This window comes from Spodoptera frugiperda, chromosome 21 (assembly GCF_023101765.2).
Source record: "Spodoptera frugiperda isolate SF20-4 chromosome 21, AGI-APGP_CSIRO_Sfru_2.0, whole genome shotgun sequence".
NCBI classification, from domain to species: Eukaryota; Metazoa; Arthropoda; class Insecta; order Lepidoptera; family Noctuidae; genus Spodoptera; species Spodoptera frugiperda.
Window position 1 is genome coordinate 3,710,324 of NC_064232.1, and position 20,546 is coordinate 3,730,869.

At 37.7% G+C, this 20,546-nt stretch overlaps 3 protein-coding genes and 1 long non-coding RNA gene across 7 annotated transcripts in view; 1 reads left to right on the forward strand and 3 right to left on the reverse strand.

Annotated features, from left to right (window-relative positions):
- Window positions 1–20,546, reverse strand: part of LOC118280488 (43 kDa receptor-associated protein of the synapse homolog) — a 124,478-nt gene that overhangs the window by 61,797 nt on the left and 42,135 nt on the right. The gene's annotated exons all lie outside the window — the stretch shown is intronic.
- LOC126912016 (uncharacterized) lies at window positions 940–2,860 on the reverse strand. The gene has a single exon (XM_050702074.1). It carries the CDS (start codon window positions 2,840–2,842, stop codon window positions 1,844–1,846), a length of 999 nt encoding a protein of 332 aa, XP_050558031.1. The 5' UTR covers window positions 2,843–2,860; the 3' UTR covers window positions 940–1,843.
- Window positions 2,919–20,546, reverse strand: part of LOC118280313 (CUE domain-containing protein 2) — a 25,870-nt gene continuing 8,242 nt past the window's right edge. Inside the window, exons 2-8 of one of the 4 annotated variants that reach the window (XM_050702078.1) lie at window positions 16,689–16,814; window positions 8,076–8,207; window positions 6,750–6,831; window positions 5,934–6,066; window positions 5,389–5,552; window positions 3,802–3,931; window positions 2,919–3,067 (exon numbers count right to left, since the gene is read on the reverse strand). In XM_050702078.1, the coding sequence (XP_050558035.1) occupies window positions 3,005–3,067; window positions 3,802–3,931; window positions 5,389–5,552; window positions 5,934–6,066; window positions 6,750–6,831; window positions 8,076–8,207; window positions 16,689–16,814 (830 nt within the window). In that variant the 3' untranslated portion in view covers window positions 2,919–3,004. Of the gene's footprint in view, window positions 3,068–3,801; window positions 3,932–5,388; window positions 5,553–5,933; window positions 6,067–6,749; window positions 6,832–8,075; window positions 8,208–16,688; window positions 16,895–20,546 lie in introns of those variants that run through there. The other 3 variants (XM_035600278.2, XM_050702077.1, XM_035600277.2) reach the window with 3 other exon arrangements.
- LOC126912024 (uncharacterized) overlaps window positions 19,082–20,546 on the forward strand; it is a 17,192-nt gene continuing 15,727 nt past the window's right edge. Inside the window, exon 1 of the long non-coding RNA XR_007706637.1 lies at window positions 19,082–20,384. This is a non-coding gene — a long non-coding RNA (uncharacterized LOC126912024). The remainder of the gene's footprint in view (window positions 20,385–20,546) is intronic.

Sequence of the window (20,546 nt, forward strand, 5' to 3'; positions counted from 1 at the left end):
TGAGAAGAAGCCTTTGGTCAGCAGTAGCCACTTATAGGCTGTTGATGTGATGTGGGTAGGCAGAGGTGCACTTTACAATATAACACTCACTTTTCACCAGTTGTGTTATGAGCCCCATGGACCTAATGACCTCAGGCAATGCTCGGCGAACATTAAGCTTAATTATTAGCTCAAGAGGTAAGCAGATACAGCATATTTTCATAGTATTATTAATATAAACTCCAGTACTATTAAATTTTAAATTCAATTGCACAAATGAAAATGCCTATTATTTCGAGATTATTTCAAAATTTTCGACAAACAGAGTCACTGAGTCATTTCAAATATTGAAAAACCCAGTGACTAATACCTGAATCCACAATCGAACCCGCATATTACCACTCAACAGTCGGGTTTGCGACCAAAACGATATTAGAAATGTCGAAAATATGAAAATAAACTCAAAATATATTTTTTGTAAAATTATAATATTTTTTCGAAACAGAGAAAGACGTCATACAGCCAGGCTGTATGCTAAAAATAAATAATAATAATTGCATATAGATTATATTTATATGTCCAAAAACCTTGTAGTACCTATATTTGTCCCCACGCATGCGTGAGCGACCTAGAAGCGAACGCGAAGCGGTGCGGTGACACGCGAATTCAACGCGATGCGGTGTGACCAAGCCAATTTGTTCGCTCACCGCATCCCACGTGCGGTTGGTGACGTAGGCCACGTCAATACATTTTGACAGTTTGTTGTTTTCGTGTCCCTAGATTGCTAATGACATCGCGTCACTCTTCCCGCGAGTGGCCTATCCAGCAGTGGAGTATTGTGTCATTTGTGGTCCAGATAAAATTCGATAATAAATGTTAGTCGCAGCCACTCCAGAAAAGCAGGAGTAATAATCAGTAAGAGTCTGAGTCGCCCAGGGCGAGAAAAGTCATTGGATGCCACCCCAGAAAAAGGTTTTAATCCCCTAAGGGGTAGACAGACATCCCGTTGTCAGAAGGCTAAACGGACATAATATCAACCAGATTGGTGTTTATTAAAGAAGGACCAAATTAAGTAAGATTCGTAGCAATTGGCGTTCCAGTCTCTGCCTATCCCCGTGGGAGACAGATTCTGTATGTACAATTCAACACCCACTTTTCAAAATGTTATGGGCCCCATGTTATAGAGAGTGAGCCTATTAAAATCCCACTAGTAAATCTATGAAACCTGCGACCCTTTGATCGGCTGTCGACTTTGCAACCACTGGTTTTCTGGACATATAAACACAATATATAAAATATCTCATCCAATGAGCAATGCGTATAATTAAACAAATCAGTCTATGTCAAAACTTATTTAAAATTAATTAATTTTCTGGCCAATGGTAATGACTTGTTGTGATGTCATAACTAGATAGCATTACTCGACTTTTGATACGGTCGGGTAACATGTTTAGTAGGGTAGATAACTGATTTTTATTTTAATGTCCGTCTTGTAGATGATTTTAAAACATTAGACACGTACTTTTATTTTCTTACGGAAACAAATACTTTCGAATATATATTGATTTGAAATATCGCGTGACGTCACTTTTAGGTACATTTTATAAGTAGAAATGACGTAGCGTAGTGAGTATTTTTCTGTATTCGTAGACGCCAGCTCATAAGGTACTATAAACAATTAATTTAAAAAAGTCAATGACGTTAAGTTTGACACTTCACTTCATCTGTCACCGCGCTAGACAAATGTCACTTAAAAAAAATAACTCGACAATTTTTGAGATCACGACACGGGACAAACAAACAAACTAAAAAAAAAACCAACAAATCATTACCATATAACCGTTTAAACTAAATTAAAATATCATCACAAGGTTACACTTCGCATTACATTAATAAATGACAACTGACAGCTACAACTGTCAAATTTAAAACAACTACAAAAACCGCTTACAGGGTAACAACGATAATAAAAATTAAACAAAAATGGCGTTTCAATCACAGATCCACGTAAAAACTTTACACCTAGCATAGGAATCACATTTATAATAATGACGATAATAAAATTATAATAATAACGATACAAAATCACAGGTAAACAGATCATTTTACTTAAAACTATTGGAAAACCAAAATGGCGGAGCGGGCCGCTAAAATGCCGCTTTGCGACTGTGCCATTTATTCTTTGGTTGGTTGCGAAGCTACATTTTAGGGCTCCGCCTGACACTATGGCATCGACACACGTTTCACAAACCTTGTTTTCTTTCCACCATAAAAATGCCATAGTCACTCTAATACTGCAAAGCCGCATAAATAGCCTAAAACTAAAAATAAATACGAAAAAAACTAAATTATTATTATAGTCTATAAATTTAAATTGTGACGTATAATAATTAAAATTAAATTTAAATAATTCTATAAAATCAGTACTGGATCTAAGCGGAGAAATGTTTTGTTTGTTAAAATCACGCACTTTCATTTTGACTATACAATTAAAATCTACGCACAAGAACGCACGCTCGCAACTACAATTGTGAATATTAAGAATTACTTCGAAATCACAATAATTAATTAAATATACCAATAAAATACACGACGTAAACACCGCATAATCGTCCGTGCACGCAAACCGATTCGCGTGCAAACGGTTATACAAATAATCGGTTTGCACGCGACTGCATTTACGAATAATCGTCCCGCGTGCAATACGATTATGCACGAAAACGTACGCGAGACTAAATACACTAATTACGTTTACGCGATTGACGTAAATTTTGACACATATTCGCGTTATTTGATATTTATTACTACGAGTCGAGTATGATTTTATAATTATAATTCTACGTACGATTATATAACACATCATAAGTGCGTTTGAAACTACGATTACGAATATCGAGATTACAATTACGACTTTTAGGAGGATTACGTAAAGGGGGGGTATCGAGCGTGCGTGGGGGAGGGGGGTTGACGTAAGTGGGGGGAGCGCGAATGCCGCCTGTCCACTGTACTGACATGCTCTTAATGGTTAAGGGCAGTGATGTTTTTTGGGCTTCTTCAAGTTTTCCTCGTCGACACCGGATTTGGGTACCTTGGGGATTTTTTGAGAAGATTGTATATATCAGTAAAGGGATTAACAAAGCATAATAATACGACCTCTGAGAACAAAGAGACAATGAGCTCTGAGTTTGTTTCTGTATTTCCTTTCAGAGTAGTCCGATAGGAAATACCGACATTATCTAGATTTGACGTGTAAAAGTACTTTTGAAGCTAATTTGCAAAAATGATCTCCTTGTCTAGCCATATAGAGCGGCAGTCAAATGTAAAAAAAAAAAACACATCAACCTTACCGCCAGCATTTATTCGCCAGCTATGTTACCTTAAACACTGTACAAAATTCTGGACGACACATAACTGAACTGTGAAATAAAAACTAAATATTTTTTCTTAATCCGGGTGTTGAACCCAAGACTCGTGCTCAGTAGAAACGCTTGCAACAACTCGTCGAACAGAAATTCCCTAATTCTCAGAACAACAATAGACTAAATTATATTATTTAGAATAATGAAATTTACGCCAGCATTATTTAAAAAAACCAATTTTCAATGGTCAAATAGCAACACTCAACTTGATTGACTATGACTCTATAGATTACTTCAACAATCGAAACATTCAATTTCTTTGCTTGACCCAGGAATCGAACCTCAAGCTCTCTACAAATACCCACAAACTTTGTCCCAGTACATTCTGAAAAACGACTAATTTCCAAAACATCTTGCTCCAACCAGACATTGAACGTGTACCTACTACTGCTGGTGTACGTACCTCGGTGTACCTCTCCCCCTTAAGGGAGACGATCTTATTGTCCCTGTACCGAACCATCTTCTTCGGCTCAATCTTAGGAGCGAGCGGCTTGTGCTCTTTCTGGTCAGCGTTTTTGTCCACGTAGGAATATCTGTAATGGACGATATACGACCTAATAACATAACTTTTCGGTACAAAAATAGTAATGAGGATGCCATCAAAAGAAGTGTGGAAGAGCCATGCTTCGGCACGAAAGGGCCGGCTCGACCGGAGTGATACCACGGCCTCACAGAAAACCGACGTGAAACAACGCTTGCGTTGTGTTTCGTTGTGTGAGTGAGGTTACCGGAGGCCCAATCCCCTTCCCAATCTTCCCCATCCCCATTCCCGAATAACAACCCTTAAATTCCTAACTCCCAAAAAGCCGGTAACGCACTTGTAAAGCCTCTGGTGTTTCAAGTGTCCATGGGCGGCGGCGATTGCTTACCATCAGGTGATACGTCTGCTCGATTGCCGGCATGTTTCATAAAAAAAGGGGCAATGTGAGCAATTGTTCTTCAATGAGCAATGTGACTCTTAGTAGTGGCACGGTGCAAATTTATTGTTTCTCTTCGAGTAACTTGACTATCTTTGACTGTCCCAGTATTGGTACAGTTTAGGCTAATGTTACTCACTGAGCAAATATCCCAGTTTAGGTACAGTTTAAGCAAATATTACTCACTGAGCAATACAGCTATCCCAGTATTGGTACAGTTCAAGTTAAATTTACTCACTGAGCAAATATCCTAGTTTAGGTACAGTTTAAGCTAATGTTACTCACTGAGCAATACAACTGTCCCAGTAACGGTACAGTTCAAGTTAAATTTACTCACTGAGCAAATATCCCAGTTTAGGTACAGTTTAAGCTAATGTTACTCCCCGACTAATACAACTATCCCAGTAACGGTACAGTTTAAGCAAATATTACTCACTGAGCAATACAGCTATCCCAGTATTGGTACAGTTCAAGTTAAATTTACTCACTGAGCAATACAGCTATCCCAGTATTGGTACAGTTCAAGTTAATTTACTCACTGAGCAATACAGCTATCCCAGTATTGGTACAGTTCAAGTAAAATTTATTCACTGAGCAAATATTTCAGTATTGGTACAGTTCAAGTTAATTTACTCACTGAGCAATACAGCTATCCCAGTATTGGTACAGCTTAAGCAAATATTACTCACCGAGTAACACATATGTCCCAGTAACGGTACAGTTAAAGTTAAATTTACTCACTGAGCAAATATCCTAGCTAATATTACTCACTGAGCAATACAACTATCCCAGTATTGGTACAGTTTAAGCTAATGTTACTCACTGAGCAATACAACTGTCCCAGTAACGGTACAGTTCAAGTTAAATTTACTCACTGAGCAAATATCCTAGTTTAGGTACAGTTTAAGCTAATGTTACTCACTGAGCAATACAACTGTCCCAGTAACGGTACATTTCAAGTTAAATTTACGCACTGAGCAAATATCCCAGTTTAGGTACAGTTCAAGTAAAATTTACTCACTGAGCAATACAGCTATCCCAGTATTGGTACAGTTTAAGCAAATATTACTCACCGAGCAATGATCCTGTTCTTGAGCTCGCTGTCGTCGCAGAGCGGGGTGCGTGCCGCGGAGTGCAGCGCGGCGGCGGACAGAGACTGCCCTTGCTCACGACGGTGCAGCAGAGTAGCCGCAGCGCGCTCTACGTCACCGTGGCCGATTGAGACGCAGTGCTTGATCTGGAGATAGTTGTGTAGGGTCGAAATGTACATCTCACGAAACTTATAATAAAACCTAGCTACTTCCGCGCGGTTTCACCCGCTCTGCCTGGCTCCTATTGGTCATAGCGTGATGTTTTATAGCCTATAGCCTTCCTCGATAAATGCACTATCTAACACAAAAAGAATTATTCAAATCGGACCAGTAGTTCCGGAGATTAGCGCGTTCAAACAAACAAACAAACAAACAATCAAACAAACAAACTCTTCAGCTTTATAATATTAGTATAGATTTTATATATATGTTCTAAAATTATCTGCCACTGCTACAATGGGAGTGGAGTCTCAGGGGTTTTTGACGTCGTTTGGATTACACATTAATGTTGTTGCTCATCGACTTACCTCCATAGCGCAAGTATTGGGGAACATCTCAGCGAGGGCCTTGCATTGCTCGGCGTGCACATCCTCCTCCAGCAGAGGGCGCCTGTTGCCTTCCACGCTCTCAGACGACTCCGAATTGGAGTGAGATCGGCTGCTGTCGAAGTATTAATTATTATGGACCAGTTGCAATCCTAATTAAGTGTGGGAGAACCATGTTTTGGTACGAATAGGCCGACTCGACCAGAGTGACATCACGGCCTCACAGAAAACCGATGCGAAACAACGCTAGCGTTGTGTAATTGAGGTTACCGGAGGCCTAATTACCCCTCTTCCCAATCCCCGATTCTCCAACAACATGTCAGACTTACTGACTAAAAATCACCCCGTTCCTACTCCTGCTTTTTAAGCCGGAGCCCCGGTAAACCCGCTAGGTAGTCCGCAGCTACAGAATTCTTTTTGGCTAGTTCTATTAATACGTTATTTTTTTATTTTTTTTTCGTTTTCCGGCACTTTTTGAAAGGTCCCAAAAATGTACGGAGACGTAATGATCTCCTTTTCTGAATTTTCAATTCAATATTTTACTGCCATCGATTGATTCGAACTGTCGCCTACAACTCGCTAGTAGTATAAAACATTCTTAGGTGTAAAATTCTATCCGGAGCTGCGGACTACCTAGCGGGTTTACCGGGGCTCCGGTTCGAAAAGCAGGAGTAGGAACGGGGTGGTTTTTAGTCAGTAAGAGTCTGACACTCCCTCTCGCCTCGCCCAGGGCGAGAAAAGTCATTGGATGATTTCCCCCCTCAAAAAAAAAGGTGTAAAATTCTAGGATATATTTACCTGCTGTTCTTAGTCATCGGAGGCAGCATCTCGCTGAGATTCTGCAGAGTGAGGCTGAGCCTATCGCTGCTTGCAGAGTCATCTGCAACAAGAGTATAATACAACGTGTAACAAAATACCCATATACATCAAGAAGCCCTGATGTATACAGGTTGAATAGAATCTCTACACAAAGTTTCAGCTGAAAATTCGTTTAAAAAAAAAATTGTACCAAATACTTGGTATCGCATGGTTCTTGATTTCAAATCATACAAACGTGCCACAACACTACAGGGGTCACTCGCTAGTATTACGAAACATTTCTTCTGTCAATCTGATCGCCTAGTACCTGTCTACCTAATTTTGATTCGCGTGGCGGCGCGATTGGAAAAAAATCATAACTTGGTACCATGAAAACATGACTTTAAAAAACCCTTCCCGTATCGTTTGTTATGTTATCTAGAAACCGTGCACTTGATATGTATACCCCCTTTTTCTTACACGTTGTATATACCAAAGGAAGGGGGCGTTGAAGTATTACCTAAAGATTTTTGAAGATTTTTGCCCCTCCTCCCCCTCTTTCTAAACGTTACGTAGCACTCAAGTGACCATAGTACCTCCCGCCCCAGTAACGCATCGTAACGTTTTGCGTTACGTTATACTTAAACGCTGATCTAATCTCTGAAATTATATTGTTATTTGTATAATAATTTGGGAGGTCTCTCCTTCTCGGGTTTGACCCGGTGAAAATGGGCACCGCGTCCCGCGACCCGCAGGAAAAACGGTGCTCATTGCCCCCTACTAATTATTAATTTATAATTCTCCTCCTTCCTCATCTGCCGACTTCTTGAGTATATAATATATTATTATAATATATATACATATAATATAAAGGTCTCTCCTTCTCAAACCCGAGAAGGAGAGACCTCGCCCACATTCATATAATATAATATATTTGTATGTTTATTTATGTCGATGAGTTTCCGATATTTCGGCACTGTTGCAAGCGCCATGATCACGGATGAACTGATCAGATAGTGTTAGTGACCATGTCAGTTTAAAACTTATATCAGTTGTACCCATTCCTTTTTATATTAAACTAGCTACTTCCGCGCGGTTTCACCCGCTCTGCTTGGTTCCTATTGATCATAGCGTGATATTTTATTATTTATAAAGAAGTATTCAAATCTGACCTGTAGTTCCGGAGATTAGCGCGTTCAAACAAACAAACAAACAAACTCTTTAGCTTTATAATATTATATAGTAATATAGTATATAGTATAGATTGCGTATCTGTTATCCATTTTCGTCTGAATACTTCCAAGGTCTCCTAAGGAAAGTACTTACCATTGTTTGACAGCGAATCCGTGTCATCCCGCTGGTTCAGCTCAGCCTCCAGCTCCAGGACCCACGTGCAGACCAGTCCAGCATCGATATGACCGAACTGTGGCACGTATGCTGACATCATTTCTATGAAGCCTGTGGAAGAAGAGACAAGAGAATTTGAGTTGTATATTTTCTTCAACTTTTATACAGTACTAGCGGACCCGACAGACGTTGTCCTGTCTGCACGTCTTTAATTTGAAAATTTGTCGGATTCAATGTAAGACATTAAAAATTAAAAAATTAAAAATTAATTAAAAAACATTGTCCAGCGGACAAAATTATGAATCTAAACCATTCTCAGATCCCCTTGAATACACAGAAAAAAAAATCATCAAAATCGGTCCGGTCGTTTAAGAGAACTTCAGTGACATACACACTTACAGAAGAATTATATATATAAAGACAAGATGTTAACATATCTCCTGAACGCCCTCTGTTAGTTAAACTACTGTATATTTTCTTTATATTTTCACAACACTAGCGACCCACCCCAGCTTCGCAAGGGTGCAATGGTGATATATTATGAATGTATTATACATATAATCCTTACTCTTGAATCACTCTATCTATTAAAAAAAAGTATCAAAATCCGTTGCGTAGTTATAAAGATTTAAGCATACAAAGGGACATAAGGACAGAGAAAGCGACTTTGTTTTACTATGTAGTGAAGCGCCAACTGCAGGGCAGACATTACATTTAACGAGAAAGTGGAGAAAAAAGTGTGGGCGAGTCATACTTCGGCACGAATGAGCCGGCTCGACCTGAATAACACGGCCTCACTGAAAACCGACGTTAAACAACGCTTGCGTTGTGTTTCGTTGTGTGAGTGTGGTTACCGGAGACTCAATTACCCCTCTTCCCAATCTTTCCAATCCCCGATTCTCCTATAACCCTTAAATTGCTAATCCCCAATAAGCCTGCAAAGCACTTGTAACAACTCTGGTGTTTTGGGTGTCAATGGGCGGCGGCAATTCATCATAACATCAGGTGATACGTCTGCTCGTTTTAAAAAGGAGATCAAAAACATTTTTTGAGGCATTACGAAGTTTGCTGCGTCAGCTAGTAACTATTAAAACATTAAAACCGGACCTAAACTTCGACATTACAAACAAGCCACAGGGTTGCAATCCTATATTTAGATTGAAAGGGATTGAAACCTACGCATCAATGCACTATTCGTCCCCCATTCCGCCCTGTTAGCTTTGAAAGGGTCATTTCATAATACCATGCCTTTTATTGCACGAAGGGGTACGTAGAAGGGCTCATAGATTACTTAAACAGATTTATACTGTAGCTAGACTGATCACTTGTTCAGGGCTTCGGATAACATAACGGGTTACCGTGGCTCCGGATTAAACCAGGAGTAGGAACGGGGTGGTTTTAAGTTGCTAAGAGTTTGACACTCCCTTCCGCCTCACTCAATGCGGGAGAAACAATTTGATGACTTTCCTCTTCAAAATATGGTTTAGTTCAGTTGCTGAGCAATATGCTTTGATTTTCGCAAGGAACAACTATATGTAGGATCCAGATGTTGTTGTGTCGGACTTGAATGGGTATGTTTTCTAAGTAATAAATTCATAGTTGATCGAAGATACCAAGAGATTTTAAACCTGAGTCGTTTTCAACTCGTTTGTACGTCGCTAGTTAGTTAGTTCAATAATACAATTAAAAAAAACAACCCGACCAACAAGGTATGCACTAAAAATTTTCAGTAAAACATTTTTATGTCATATTTTATTTGACTGCCCATCCCCAATGAAAGCGGGCAGTCGGTAGACGAGTAGACACGGAGTGTATATGCACATGCTTTCAAAATATAAACTCCCGTCGAGAGCGCTGATTCCATTCCACCGTATACAGTATGTTTTTGAAACAAACGGTTTGATAAAAGGTTTTTTTTTATTCTATTTACATTAGTTCTCCACGGACTTATTCCGTGCCGTTGTCATACATTTTTATATAGTAAGCAAAGTCTAATTAATATTTATGGTACCTAATACCTATTTTAAACACTACAATTAACTACAATCATATTTTTTACTACAAATACACTTTATACATTAACATTAAATTAGGTTAAATTAGCAATATTATAAACGAAAAAGTGTGTTTGTATTCTTTCAGGTTGCGATTTTTGATTGGACGAAATATTTAGGAGATTGTAGAGTGATGTGGATTAAGTACGTTTATTCCTTCATCATGCCAATAAGCAGTCATGAAAGCAACACCTAGTAAAATTTATGGACTGTCGCTAAAAGAAAATTGCTGTCAATAATTTTACCTTTTTTAATGATACAAGCTAGTAAATGAGCAAATGGATCACCTGATGGTAAGCAACCGCCACACTCGTGGACTCCAGAGGCTTTACAGCAGTGTTGCCGGCCTTTTGGAGATAAGGAATTTAAGGGTTGTTGGGGAAATGGGGATTGGGAAGATTGGGAAGTAGCATAGCCTTCGCTAATCTCACTCACACAACGCAACGGTTGTGTCATGTCGGTTTTCTGTGAGGCCGTGGTGTCACTCCAGTCGAGCCTGGCTATTCGTACCGAAGCATGGCTCTCCCACACTTACCTCGTTTCTTCTTGATGGAGACCTACATTACTGAACACAGCTAATCGATTTCGTAGAAGAGGCAATTTCTAATTTATAACACCAACCATGTCACTAAGAAATACATTACCTACACAGGTTACTCTCAACAAAACATATAAACACGCTTTGAAAACAGTCAAACCTTTAGACACACCCTGTTCATACGATCGATGCGATGCGACGCAGTGGTTCTCGCTTTTCAATTACACAATTTGACGTCCCCTCCTGTCTGTATAGTCCCTTATGTACACAGGTACTGATAGAGATGCTTTGATTGAATACAGAATACGTAGGTATATCAAGAGTTGCATATTCACATCACTCAATGAAACGAGAGCACGATCGGCGCTCTGATTGGTTGGTTTATTCGTGCCTGCCAATCAGAGAACGCGCTCTGGTATCGATTACTTGAAACGTGAAGCAGACTCGTACTAAGGGTATAGAGGTTTTAGGTTTTTGGTTTTTGTAAAGGGATAGTTCGTTGCATATTGCTATCACAACATAATTATATTTTCAGATGTACATTTTAGGCAGATAGGTTGACCCGGAGCTGCGGACTACCTAGCGGGTTTACCGGGGCTTCGGCTTGAAAAGCAGGTGAAGGAACGGGATGGTTTTTAGTCAGTAAGAGTCTGACACTCCCTCTCACCTCGCCCAGGGCGGGAGAAGGCATTGGATGATTTCCCCCCCATAAAAAAGGGTACAGAGTTTGGTTTTTGCAAAGGGATAGTTCGTTGCATATTGTTATCACATTTTGTTCCTATCTAGTGCTCAAAAAAGGTAGCGCATTTCTTAGTACGTATCGGAGTACGAACTCGATCTTGAAATTCTTTTTTATATTCCTACTGTGTAGTTGATACTTCGACAAACACAATTTTACAGACAACCACGACTTTCGGCTGTGGCACAAAGCTAGTCATCATTTGATACAATTCAATAGTTATCACCACGATCATAAGTCAGGAGATGTCAACATCAGAACTGCATGAAGGCAGTCCTCCATATTTTCACGTATTTTATCACTAGTTGCGTCAAATTATTCTTCAAATAGACCAACAGAAAGGTAACAAAGCTTTGTGCAACAGGTCCTTAATAAAAAATACGTAGTTAAGAATTCAAAATTATGACTCTTAAGTCACTACAGTACCGAGAAAATCACATGTGTTTTGCTTTCACAAACAGATTAACAGCTACAGTTGTTTATGGATTCTACAAATTGTTGGTCCGTGCAAGAATATATCGCCCAGCCGCTGCAACAGTGCAGTCGATAGTTAGTTTAATTTATGACCCCTATTGCATATCCGTACGGGGGACAAAAGGTCTATCATTATATTGTGAGTACAGTGAAAGATTGGGGGTTTGCTCTCAATATTATGCAAAAGGGATAAGTTAGTATTATAAGGACTAATTATTGAAAGAAAAAGAAAGTAAAAATATTTATTTCACCCGCTAAGAACAAGTGACATAAAAAGATTACAGTTATATGTATATAAACTTTAAACATTATGAGAGATAATTTTATAAAACGTACTAAATTAATTGTTATGTTATTAGCTTACTCAAGTAACTAACTGTTTAACAAAGAACTCAACTAGTTTCAAGCCATGCTAGAGGCTCATATTTACGAGCAGCATTTCGTGACACACGACGCGAAATGTCGCGGATGCAGCACACGCATCATGTTGATGTGATCCTTAAATTGTGATTAGCTACCGATACCCAGGGAAAGGTCGGTGGCGTGCCTTGGCGGGTGAAAAATTTGTTTGGGGTCGCCCTTTCTTCGTTTTTTCTTTCGGTCTTTCTTTTTTTTTTTTGGGTGAAAATTTTCCAATACCTTTCCCCCCCCCTGTCTCTCAAACCTCAAAGAGAGGACTTATCGATGCTATAACAGCGAACCCATGTTTGAGAGCCCTTACGACGTTAATTTTCTTTAAACGCATGCTTTACGCGGAAAAAGAGGAAATGATTATTTGTGGACTTTTATAATTTCTGAAATGAAATATAAAGTTTTTATTTTTTGCTTACGCATTTGGCCCTCGTATAAGTCAATACGGCAGATATGGCACTACGCCTCTGGGAAAGGTATAAGCATCTTCTGACCTTAGGGTGACCTAACTGCAATCACATATCTACATTTTTTTTATGAAACAAGCCGGTAATCGAGCCGGTAATCGTATTACCTGATGGTAAGCAATCGCCGCCGCCCATGGACACTTGAAACACCAGAGGCGTTACAAGTGCGTTGCCGGCTTTTTGGGAGTTAGGAATTTAAGGGTTGTTGTTCAGGAATCGGGGATGGGGAAGATTGGGAAGGGGGAATTGGGCCTCCGGTAACCTCACTCACACAACGAAACACAACGCAAGCGTTGTTTCACGTCGGTTTTCTGTGAGGCCGTGTTATCACTCCGGTCGAGCCGGCCCATTCGTGCCGAAGCATGGCTCTCCCACACACTAAATAACTATCCCTCCTTCAGAGATTAAAAAACTTATCTTTTACTATATTCTCCGCTCCCAAACTCTCAAAAACGAACATCCTAGAGTAAATACCATAAAGATCGTCATCCCACTCGAAACACGAACCCTTCACATCGAATGAGTCGACATATAACAAATATCACAAGGCTATGAATCAATATAGTTAGTTAGGCACCGAGAGCTTCTCCCACACGTCCCGGCCACCTGTAACCCTGTACCCGGCGCTAACCGGATCGATGACCCATTTTTCCAACACCCAGGGCAACAGTTTGCTTTTAAGTTTAAAAGCACTCTGGTAGAAATTCAATTTCATTCCATTCCATTGATGGTTGATTTTGCAGTAGGAGGAAATCTTATTACTTTGTTATTGGGTTTCCACATTTTTAATGGGTTTTTGTCTACCCTTTTAGTATAAATGTGTAGGTTACCTAACAGCTAGTTAATATGTGGATGAATAAAAAAATTGTCCTTAACCGAAGTGCATGGATAAAAAGACTGATGACTGATGATGATTTCTTCTTTTCTTCACATTGGTGCAATGGTGATATTATTATGCATGTATTATACATAAAAACCTTCCTCTTGAGTCACTACTATCTATTAAAACTATCTATTAAAAAAACCGCATCAAAATCCGTTGCGTAGTTTTTAAGATTAAGGCATACAAACGGGACATAGGGACTGAGTGAGAAGCTTTTGTTTATACTAATTATGTAACTAGTGAAGCCGGTAAACGAGCAGTCGGATCACCTCATGGTAAGCAATCGCCGCCGCTCATAGACACCCGAAACACCAGAGACGTTACAAGTGTGTTGCCGGCCCTTTGAAGGTTAGGAATTTAAGTGTTTTTTGGGGAATCGGGGGTAATTGGGCCTCCGGTAACCTCACTCACACAACGAAAAGAAAGATGATGAAGCGAAAGAGGTATGTAATATTCGTAACAATTGGCGGTCCATAGTTTCTGCTTTCAAACATGGGAGACAGGCGTTATGTATGAATGTATGATTAAAAAAACTTTGATAACTTCAATAATTCGGTAACTAGCCATACATGGCCCCAGCATAGGGCAGGAGTTGCAATCGAGCGGCTTTTAGATATCCGACTCGGATAACTCTTTTTTTACAATTGTCGGCGTTTGGCCGCTATCACGCCTGACGTGATGATGATGTTCAACAACCAACGTTTGGAAACCGAATGGTTCAAGCTGACTTTCAGGGTTCGGATCAAATCTGATACGGACTAACAGTCTGATACGGAAACCAAATGTAGGTATGCGGCCGATCTTAGCAACCCTTTTTGTAAGTTCCTCGTATATCATATAACTATCTGAGACAATAGACTGTATCAGACTGTTAACTAAAAACACACTAAATATATTTTTATAATAACCGTATATAAAACATACTACATAAATAAGTAAAAATCATGGTTTAGCTACTCACGTTTTATTAATGGAAAAAACCTCTACTAGTTTCGAGTCACACAGGGACTCTTCATCATGAGCAGCGTGTGCCGCTATTAATAATACGTGAGTAAACCGTGACTTTTAGGTAATTTAAATGTTACATTTTATATATGTTTCATATAGGAATCAAACCCGTGATAGCGCAGCATCCGATTACCCAGTAAAGCCTGAATAGTGCCAATGATCTGAGATATACCGATATACGCTCAGCTTCTGTTCAGCCAGCTATTACATTTATTACAGACTAGCTTCTACCAGCAACTTCCCCTGTGTTCCCGTGGAATAAAAAGAATCATATCACTCAATGTGTTTTTTAACAAAATTGCCCCAATTGCCCCACACTACAATTTTCTCCTGTGTCACAAGTGCGTTTATAAACATACAAGTTCACATACACATGACACCCAGACCCAAAACAACAATTTGTGGATCACACAAAGAGTTGCTCCGTCCGGGATTAAAAACCGGCTACATGTTGTATGGCAGCTGGTTGCCCAGCCACAGCACCAACCCAACAGTGCAGTCTAAAATTTAATTTGGTGTATAGAGATTATTATGTTCTAATAATGAACATAAAATTTTTTTTAATAACTACTTCAAATTTGTTTTAGCATATCATTTAAACTTTCAGTTTAACTGCCACACTCAGAGACATTTAAAGATTACTTAAACCATGGATGCACAGACCGCGGCCCGCGGGCCGCATGCGGCCCGCCGGTCGAATCCTGGTGGCCCGCCGACAGTAAAAATAAATTGCTACAAGTAAATTTGAGTCAAATATAAAAAAGATTGTAAGCACTATGCAGTGCACGCTTCAAATTATTAAATTATTTTTCAATTTCAATACATTATTATCAATTCTTTATTAATTACCTATACTTCTGGCGGCCCGCAATCTGTTTATAATTTGTCCGAGTGGCCCCTAGTCTTAATAAGTCTGTGCATCCCTGACTTAAACTATTCCTTAGTAATGATTTTGTATCGAAAACAATTGTTAAGGGCTGGGTTAAGTAACCATTAAATAACTGCGTATGGCTGTAAGTATAAGAAAGGATCAGCAGACAACTGAAGTAACAATTGTAGTATTGCATCAACTTTGAGGATATTAACCCATTAACCGCCTGTCCATTCCGTGTCCCTGTCGCTCATGTTGTTTTGCTGCGACAGCGAACATGTATGATCTGTCGCATTAAATCATCTGTATTCGCGAAACACATCACACTAATATTATAAACGTGAGTTTGAAACACATCACACTAATGGATGGTTGTCGGTCTATTACGCCGAAACTAACAAACACATTTTGATGCAATTTGGTACCGATAAAGAGATGGTATGAGCTGACTTGAGTGATAGGATACTGTTAATCTCACTGGAACACAGGCGAAGTCTCTGGCAGAAGCTAGCAGAAAATAAATATTATAAAGTATTTGCTATGTCAAAATATTTATTTAAATATGTTAATTCCAATACGATTATTATTTTAAGATCCGCAATGGATTTAGTAAGCCTGTTATTTTATTTTTTAGAGATTTTTTGTTGTTAATATTGAAAAGATTAAAATTACCGGCCAGTGAATTTTTAATGAGCTCAAGTCTTTTGGATGCCCCGATGGTTAATTACGAGTTGTTTAACACAAAATAAATATTTTATTTCAACCTGTAATATTATGTAAAACAAAATAGAACATCAAACATATTTTTATAATAAAATAAACAGTTTAAATAAATATTAACAATAAAATACGCATATTAATTCTTTTTTCATACTAGAGCTCACTTTTAACTATAAAATACAAGTGAACCAGCATTTCTTTTGTTTCAATTGTGAAATTAGGTGTCAAGGCGATCGTGTTTTGTTTCAGAACTACGTAATTCGAATCAGCACCCACTGTCTGACGGTAAACAAAGCATATACAACGAATACGAGATGGATTCACTTAAAAACTACTATATTATGACATAATTCTAGATGGAAAATTAGTTCCAGGCCAAAATATGGGTAGGAATACATCAGAAATCTATTTAAATTGCATTTCTCACCTTCAACATCGAAACACGGGTCCTGCGAAGCTTCTTCCAGGATCGAAATCACATACGTAAGAACGATATCATCTATCACGTTTATATCAGCACTAGGGATATGTTTTGTAATAAACTGAAATAAACCTTCCTTGACGAGGACTTTTTGTTGCGCTATAGCACTCATTTTTATCTAAAACACCTTATTTTCCAGAAAAACACCACAGGAATGTAATGTATATTCAGCAAGATCGTTACGGGTGGCTACACAGCGTAAAAGTAGGTTTAATGTACGATAAAGACGCCCCAACACAGCTATAGCACACTCTCTTTATATTTTCAATGGAAATTAATTTGTTTAGTTAGAACTGCAACTCTATTTTCACGGGAAAAATCTGGGATAGATACTGCGAAAATCAATACAAATGCAAGTTTTTTTTTTATAAACAACTTTTTGTAGTTTTAAGAACGGGCACAAACTCATCTGCATACAGCCACTGTTGGTTGTTATTTATTTTTCTTTTCTTTTTATTAGATAGAATTAAACATTTATATGTATATTAATCCCAATTATGTTAAATTAATGTTATTTTTACAAAATAAAATGTATTTACGGTTTTTAGTTTACTAAGAATGCAAGCGTACGAATTTCTGAACGAGCAAATGTCATTGAATATAAAATGGCGGGAGAAATTTGAATGTTTACGTCAAGTAAAAGCGGGACATTTGAAATGAATAAAATGTTTTTACAGTTTGGGTGACTATTAACATTATTTTCGTACTTTTGTTTGTTAAACTACATACCTAATGGATATTGCAATGGATTTTAACCAGTATTTTTGTTTTTAAACTGACATGGTCGTTTCTAATAATAGTATTTTTGTGTCTGTCAAGAGTCAAGTCAGACATTATTTTTAATATTCGTTTGTATTTACGGCTTTGTTATGTTTTGTCTTTTTTATTATGTTTGTAATGAATAATGGGGCACTTCTCATGTACTTGTATTTGTATATGTTACGGTAAATCTGATTAATTGAAAATTATTAATAATTTAACAAAATTATTCTTTAACTTTCCAGGTAACCCCTTTTTATTGACCAAATGAGTGGATATCTGTGTTATAAGCGCATTTATAAACCAATCCTTACATCCACCCCCACTTATAACTTCTCTGGTGTTGCTGGTGGCGCCGATTGCTTACCATCAGGTGATCCATCTACACGTTTGGATTTTGAACGTAAAGTTTTTTTTTTTTTGAGGGGTCAATTATCCAATGACTTCTTCCACCTTGGGCGAAGCAAGAGGGAGTGCCAGACTCTTACTGACTAAAAACCACCCCGATCCTACTCCTGCTTTTCGAGCCGGAGTTCTGGTAAACCCGCTAGGTAGTCCGCAGTTCATTCCGTATGACGCCATCAAAACGCATCGCATGTAAGCATTGCCGATGATGCGGTCCGTACGATGCGGATGCAGTGTGCAATGGACGCAGTTGTATGAGTTTCTATACAAGACAAACTAATATCTGTTGCGTGCGATGCGTACGATGTGGGCCTGTGGATGCTTACCTTTATACAGGATGGTGAAATGAAACATACGATTTTGAAATTAATATAATATTTTCAATTAAAATTTTAAAATATAACATGCATTCATTTATTCTCTCATACTTTATCCTAAAAATGACTGTTTAACACAACGCCGATATTTCACAACTACATTTTTTATTTTTCTTTAATATATTTATTTCACAATATAATATATATTTTAAACATATTTATATAACAATAAATTTAATTTTTGGGAATCACAATGGGAACTTTTTGGCACAGTTTTAAGAGTAAGTGAGTATTTTTTAAATATTTAAAAAATATAGTAATACAATAAGATAAAAGGTCGTAACCTGAAAAAAAAATCGCTAAATCCAGTCCGGTAAGTCTCGACACAGATAACGACAAAATTCGGTCGTTAAGTCGTGAATTTTTTTAATACATTTTTAAAGTTATCAGCACCATTAGTACGAGTTTGCTTTACGTTTAAAGTAATCTATACGAGACTGCGTTCAGCGCTCTGATTGGCCGACTCAAATAAACCAACCAATCAGAGCGCCAAACGCGCTTTCGTTTCGATTACTTTAAACGTAAAGCAAAGTCGTACTAAGGGTACTGTACAATATAAAGTTAAAATCTATAATTTTTTCATTAGAACTTGAGACGGGATATTTACCATGTTTATATATGTCTATGAGTTTCTGACATTCTCATAGACTCATGCCCAAATACTCAAACGCTACTCAATTTTAAGACGCTATCAAATGTAGTTCTGTCACTATCAATTCTTTGTAAAATAACAAAGATAGCACGATATTTAAGTACAACTTAAAATTGAGTAGCGTTTGAGTATTCGGGCGTCATAGACATACATAAACATGGTAAATATCCCGTCTCAAGTTCTAATGACTTATGACATAGGTACGACCTTTTTAGAAAAAAGAACACACAAGCACAGATAAGTAATAAATAACAAATACATATTTTTTTTAAAACAGTATCTGGTACAAGACAGCACGAGACGAATCCTTACACTACTTATGAAATAAATAAAATTGTAAATTCTAATAAATTGAGTGCAATCTATCTAAGTTTAGCTAGGTTAGTGTGAAAGTTTAGTTCTTTGAACGTTAGACTTTTAAGTTAGTTTAACAGAAGATAGATTTTTTTATTCAATACACGTTGTTGGTGAAAAGATAGGATATTGTTTAACCGACTTCACAAAGTCTTTCTTCATTTTACCCTTTAACTATTTCAAATTTATTTGAGCGCATCTGGGACGCATTTTTGCTTTACTTGTACTCTGTATAACTTTGTCGGTCAGTCATCATCTCATTGTATTAGTTTTTCATTTCAAAAAGGTAATTTGCGATTTGAGAAACACACTAATATGTATTATTAATCAATCATGATGAAACTACTGAACGGATTTTTCTGAAATTTGGTACCTATAGAGATAGGGTATGAGTTGATTTAGGTAATAGGATTTAGTTTTTATCCCACAAAATTGCTAGTTTTTTAATAAAACTAATCTCCAGTGGATAATTGTATTCCTTCTTTTTTTATTAAGACGTTAACCACCACGCCAGTCACTGGTGACCAACGCTTAGCGGAGGATTTGCCTTCAACAGTTTTCTTTCGGCAATTAATGCTTAAACAGGACAATCCGGGGGCAATGCCCACCCCCAAGTCGAGCAGAAAAAAGCGGTACGGCCGTACCCTTTTCCCAAAGCCATGGCCAATTTCGACAGCCTATAACTTCATGGTGGATAAAACAAGAAGCCTGAATTTTCAGATACTAAGCAGGCATTGTACAAACATGGTATATATCAAAATTATATTTTCTTTTCATTACACCATCTTTTCTTTTCATTAACAACGTGTCAACATAATTAGAGTTTCCAAAATCAGTGACTTATCCTTACAGAGCTTTAGTTTTTAATTAATTCACTCTTACCCTTCTTATAAAGAAAAGTCTTCTGATTTTTAATAGATAACAAATATAGCTTTATATAGTAATTATAAAATAGTTCTTTCAGAGGCAGGTTTAACAGGTAATAGTAATTTTTTGGTCTGTGCAAAATTACTCTTTAAATTTTTTTACGCGGTAAATTCGTTTCGAGCGTTATTTTTTATGAGAGTAATTTTGCAAAGGTGATTTTTCGTGCAGGTACGTACATTACAAAGTTAAGATATATTATAATACTATATTTCTTTATTATATTAAATATAAGTATTCTTTGTCCTAATATTATAGTTTAGTAAGGATTAGGTACCAAGATTTCTTTATAGTTGGAGTTTTTTGGTTTTATCAAGTCTTTTGTTTATAATG